The 5,439-nt window shown below is 36.0% G+C and overlaps 1 protein-coding gene across 1 annotated transcript; it reads left to right on the plus strand.

Moving 5' to 3' along the window:
• The first annotated feature begins 288 nt into the window (after positions 1-288).
• Positions 289-1,238, plus strand: LOC122048602 (glutathione S-transferase T3-like). The gene is made up of 2 exons (XM_042610150.1): positions 289-1,008; positions 1,062-1,238. Exons 1-2 carry the CDS (start codon positions 289-291, stop codon positions 1,236-1,238), a joined length of 897 nt encoding a protein of 298 aa, XP_042466084.1.
• Positions 1,239-5,439: the final 4,201 nt, after the last annotated feature.

A 5,439-nucleotide genomic window follows, 5' to 3' on the forward strand; every position in this document is an offset into this window, starting at 1 on the left:
TTCCTACTATCTTATTTTCTATCCGAAATGGATGAAAATAATAGGACATTTTTTTTACAAATTTCTTGAATTCTACAAACAACCCGCAAGAATATTCATCTTCCCAAAATCCACAAATTCCACCAAATTATCAATACCCACATCCATTCCCAAACATGTCGTTTCCTCCACAAAATCTTCAAAATTTCTAAGATTTTGGAATTCTATGAATCATCTGAATTATTCCCCTCGAGGTCCAATCAACCGCATCCAGTCAAATATTGGCAAAACATGAGTCATCCGTATTTCATGCCGCCGGTTGTTCATGGATATGGTACTTCACAGACAACTGGTATGTCTTTCATTCCTCCGATGTCAAATGAATCTGCAACTCTGACTTTTATCCTGGAGACTCAACTTTCCAACCATAAGTCCCTGATTGAGGTGGTTAATTATGAAAAAGCGGTTTCAAATGTTAAGGGTACAAGAAAGTGTTCAAGTTGGACAAAGGTTGAAGATGAGGTCTTAGCGAGAAGCTTTGTCATTATCAGCGATGATCCTATAATTGGCAATGATCAAAAGGTGGATGCTTTTTGGATACATGTTGCAAGCTACTACAATGAGAATCGTCTTCCAGGTTCAAACACCAGAAATGCAAATGTTATACGATCACATTGGCACAATACAATCCAAAAGAAGATATATCGATTCAACGCAAATTATAATAGTATTTACAGTTCATATCGAAGTGGTTACAGTGACAAAGATATATTGAGATTTGCGTACGAAAAATATCGATCCGAAAATAATGGCATTGCATTCAATCTCGAGCATGTGTGGAGAATTGTCAAAGACCATCCAATGTTTACTCCACAGTCCGCTGATCACTTTATAGCCACAAAGAGGGCGAGGACCTCAGAGTCGGGAGCAAGCAACACCTCCTCCAACCAAGATGTGAGTATAGACCTGGATGAAGAAGATACTCGTCCAATGGGACAGAATGCAACAAAAAAAAAGGAAAAAGATAAAGTAAAATTGACCATGGAGGATCTGACAGTAAACTACAACAATTTTTCGCAAAGTTCATTGAGTACACAAGAGTGCAAAAGCCAGAAGTCGATCTGAAACAAAAACAATTAGCAGTAGAGGAGATTAAGGCAAAAGCTGCCTTGTCCAAATCTGAAGCTAAGAATTATTGCTTGAAGTTGAAGGAGTATGAAATATTGATCAAAGACACCTTGTATATGACAAATGAGTAGCTTATCATACATGAATGTCTATGCCAGGATATTAGGTCGAGATGGAATATTTAAATTATTTACTCAACATTCATTTTCTAGTATTATTGTATTTTCGAGTGATTGTAAATTTTAATTATTGTATTTCTCATTTCAATTAATGTGATTTTCAATTATTATAATTTTACAAAATAGTCGTTGTAAACTAATCATTGGAAACTAGCTGTTGCAACTAGCCGTTGGAAACTAGCTATTGGAAACTAGCCATTGCAAACTAGTCGTTGCATGAGAAAAACAATATATAAAGACACATTGTGCTATGAAATTTTCATTCGACTATAACATTTTCCTTCAAAAATGTCTCATTCTACAGGCAACTCTAGCTCAAGTTCCAGCTCGACAAGTGAATACGAAGTCCATGTTGAAATCAATGAGCAAGCTTATGATCCAGGTGAAGAACTGATGTTATTGGTTCTTCAACAACACCAACAACTTATGGAAGCATATCAAAGGAGGGGCACAAGCAGAAGAAGAAGGTTCATCTAAATAAATCATGAAGTCGGGCATGAGAGGCTCATCAATGATTATTTCTCTATAAACCCGATGTATCACGATGAAATATTTCGAATACGATTTCGAATACGAAGAGAATTATTCCTCCACCTAGTGAATGCATTAGAGATGTAACGACCACCCTTTTTACTACTACTACTCTCTAAGGATGACCGTTACTTAACTACTAACTCTACTTAACCGGTATGATTAAAAATCACATGGAAACCCTACCGAAAAATTTCGGCAAAGTCTCCCTTGTACCGGTGACCTTAAACTGACATACATAAGATAATATACACAGCCACAGGCGGCTGGAACACATATCAAACACACAAAAGGAATAACATCACCACGCAGTTTAATGAAATCAAATCATGCAAGTAATGAATAGCGGAAACAAAATTAAAACATACAATTAACTAACAGCGGAAGACTAAATGACTCATCTAATACATTCTTAATAAATGACAATCTTAATAAATTCTTAAACTAAGTCCCAAGGCTTCCATAGTCCTGGCATCACACACCATCCGCGCCACCTTGTCGCCTTCCTTTCTATATATTTTCCTTTCCTGTATCTGCAGTAAGAGGAAGTGTAGTCTATAAGCAAAATTTGCTTAGTAAGCGCTATCTAACTCACAAAATCTCGATATGCATGAGGATATACTGAAATCTAAAACTGAATGCTCAAAAGGAAATCTACTCATGCTCATCTACTAGTGAAAGAAACATACTGAAAGGCTAAACATGTAAAGTAAATCTATACAATCATGCTAGCATAAAGAACTAAACTTACTGAATTCTAAATACCTTCTTAATCTTATTTCACTTTCTTAAAGACTTATTCTTTAATACTTTATACTTATGTAAAACTTGCTTTACTTGTTCAAAAACTTATACTTATAATACTTCAAAATAATAATCAACTTCTCTGGGGCCCGGCAACTGTGCTTTTACTTTTGTAACGACCCGACCCATTCGGCGGCCCATTTGGCGGCCCATTTGGCGACCCTATGGTCGTCGACCGTCGACCGTCGGCCGAGCCGTTACTACTAGGTTATCTAAACCTAGAGACGACTATGGGAGCCCAGCCCAAGGACAGAGAGTCCAACACAGTGCCACTGATAAAAGTAAAATACTTGTTATCTTTTAATACTTCTATATAATGCCTCGGCATTTTCTTTAGCACCTTGTGTGCCAAATCCCTAAAGTCTTGACTTTGGGATCTACTTAAGGCCTTAGCCTTTTTCTTTCTTTTCTTTATCTTTCTTATACTTGTTAATACTTCTAACAAAAGAATGCTTCTTTAAAACTAAAATGTTTAACAAAAATCTGCATATAAGCTTAATGAAAATTTGTTCTAAGATTGGAGTTCTGCATGCAACACTTATCAAAATCTTCAAACGATACTTATAAAAATCTTGCGTACAATATTTATAAAAAGATCTGCACTATATTAAATTGCATGTTTTAATCGAGAACTGCAATGCTAAACAGAAAATCCGAATCGTAAGAGCAAGTCTGACTTCTTCAAGTATGCTACAACAATCGTAAATCAAAGGAAAACATATCTACTAACACATGTATGCATAGGTGGCAAAAATCCAGAACGAGACTAAGGGCTATCCTGCTCACGGCAGCCACAAAAACACTGAACTGCAATTAAGAAAACCCGAACTTCATGCCTACTGGAATAATAAACAAAATCTGCCAATGCATTCATGCTCACTAACTAGCAAGGAAAACTAAACTGCAATGCTCATTATATATGGACTGCCCCTGTTCAGGAATTGCAAAGAGGGAAACACAAATCTGCAAGCTTTATGTAACTGGACAGTTTTGTTCCATAGCGGGGCAAACTGTAAGCTTTATTATAAAAGTCGGACTCTGTAATTAAGAGGTTGTTCATGCTTGCTAAGTGGTAAGAACAGAACTTCTAATTCACCAGGCAGTGCATACTTATTAAACTATAAGCTCAAATGAAACCAAATCTTTTCATGTTCGGTACCACATCAAGAAGATAAAAAGAAACCAATTACCACAACAATTATTCCTCCTATCATATGCTACGGCAGTGAAGAAGAACAAAAAAAACAATTGCTACAACAATTACCCTTCATGCTCAGAAAAAGGAACTTCTGTAATTTAACTACACAACACAACCAATGGGTCAAAATTGAGATCAAAACACTTCTAGGACCAACTATCCATACCATTTCAAACCCCCTTCTCCTCTTCTTAAGAACTCACGGCAGGAACCAAAAAAAAGGGAATTTCTACTGGAAACTCATGCAACGCTTCAGGAATCTCCTTTAAATCCCTAGCAACAATTCACTTACAAACAAACTCTAAGGTTTCGTGCAAAGCTTCGGACACAAAGAAAGGAACAAGGAATAAATCTCGGAGCTATCCTACTGCAGGTGAGTAGCAACTTACCTTGCTTCTTGGACTCACAACCGAACAAAAAGGGCTTCTAGGACCTTGGTCGTCCGCCGGAGACGATGCCCTAACTCCCTTTCATTTTCTGCCCGAGCTCCGCCATCGTACGCAGAAGAGAAGGAGAGAATGGTTTAAGTCACGGGAAAACAGAGCATCAACTTATCCCTTTTTATAACTTAATATTTCTGTTAACTCCTTAAATAAATTCGCTATCTTTTCTAAATAGACAAATCCAACATCAACTTATCCCTTTTATAATCCAATATTCTGTTAATTATTTTAAATAAATTCACTACTTTTTCTAAACAAACAAATCCAACATCAACTTATCCCTTTTATAATATTCTGTTAACTATCTTAAATAAATTCGCTACCTTTTCTAAACAAACAAATCCAAGATCAACTTATCCCTTTTATAATATTCTGTTAACTATCTTAAATAAATTCGCTACCTTTTCTAAACAGAAAAATCTGTTTGCCCACTTGGTCAGCTGGGTTTTGACCGAGTCAAAGGTTGTGGGTTCAATTCTCGGCTTGGACATTTTTTTATCAAAACTTCCTTCGTTTAGTAAAAATACCAAACGACCTCCAAAAATTACATAAAAATACTCTAAAAATTTCTAAAAATCCCTAGAATATTTCTATAGCATTTTTAAATATTTTTAAATTACTTTTAGGACTCTAATTGAGGAAATTTGGGGTGTTACAATTCTCCCTACCTTATAAAAAGTTCGTCCTCGAACTTAGAATAATTCTGGATATCTCTGTCTCATACTGTCCTCACGCTCCTAAGTAACTTCCTCGTGCTTCTGGTTCTAAATGACTTTCACTAATGGTACTCTTTGTTCCTTAGTCTCTTAACTTCTCGGTCCTCTATTATTCATATCGCATCGTACCCCATTAGGGGTCCTTGGAAGGCTTGATATCTTCTTTATCCTTTCTAAACATACTTATGTATATGAATATAAGAGAAACAAAACTTCTATCTTACTAAAGGGCATATAAGCAATTACTCCATACTACAAATAATAAAGAAAGCATAAAAGGAAAAATTAAATACTTTCTTACTTGAAGACGGCAAAGATGGTGCTGATGTGTGATGCTGGAGAATAGGAACTGCTCTGATACCAACTGTAACGACCACCCTTTTTACTACTACTATTCTCTAAGGATGACCGTTACTTAACTACTAACTCTACTTAACCGGTATGATTAAAAATCACATGGA

The sequence above is a fragment of the Zingiber officinale genome, chromosome 2B (genome assembly GCF_018446385.1).
Source record: "Zingiber officinale cultivar Zhangliang chromosome 2B, Zo_v1.1, whole genome shotgun sequence".
In the NCBI taxonomy this organism is placed as follows: domain Eukaryota; kingdom Viridiplantae; phylum Streptophyta; class Magnoliopsida; order Zingiberales; family Zingiberaceae; genus Zingiber; species Zingiber officinale.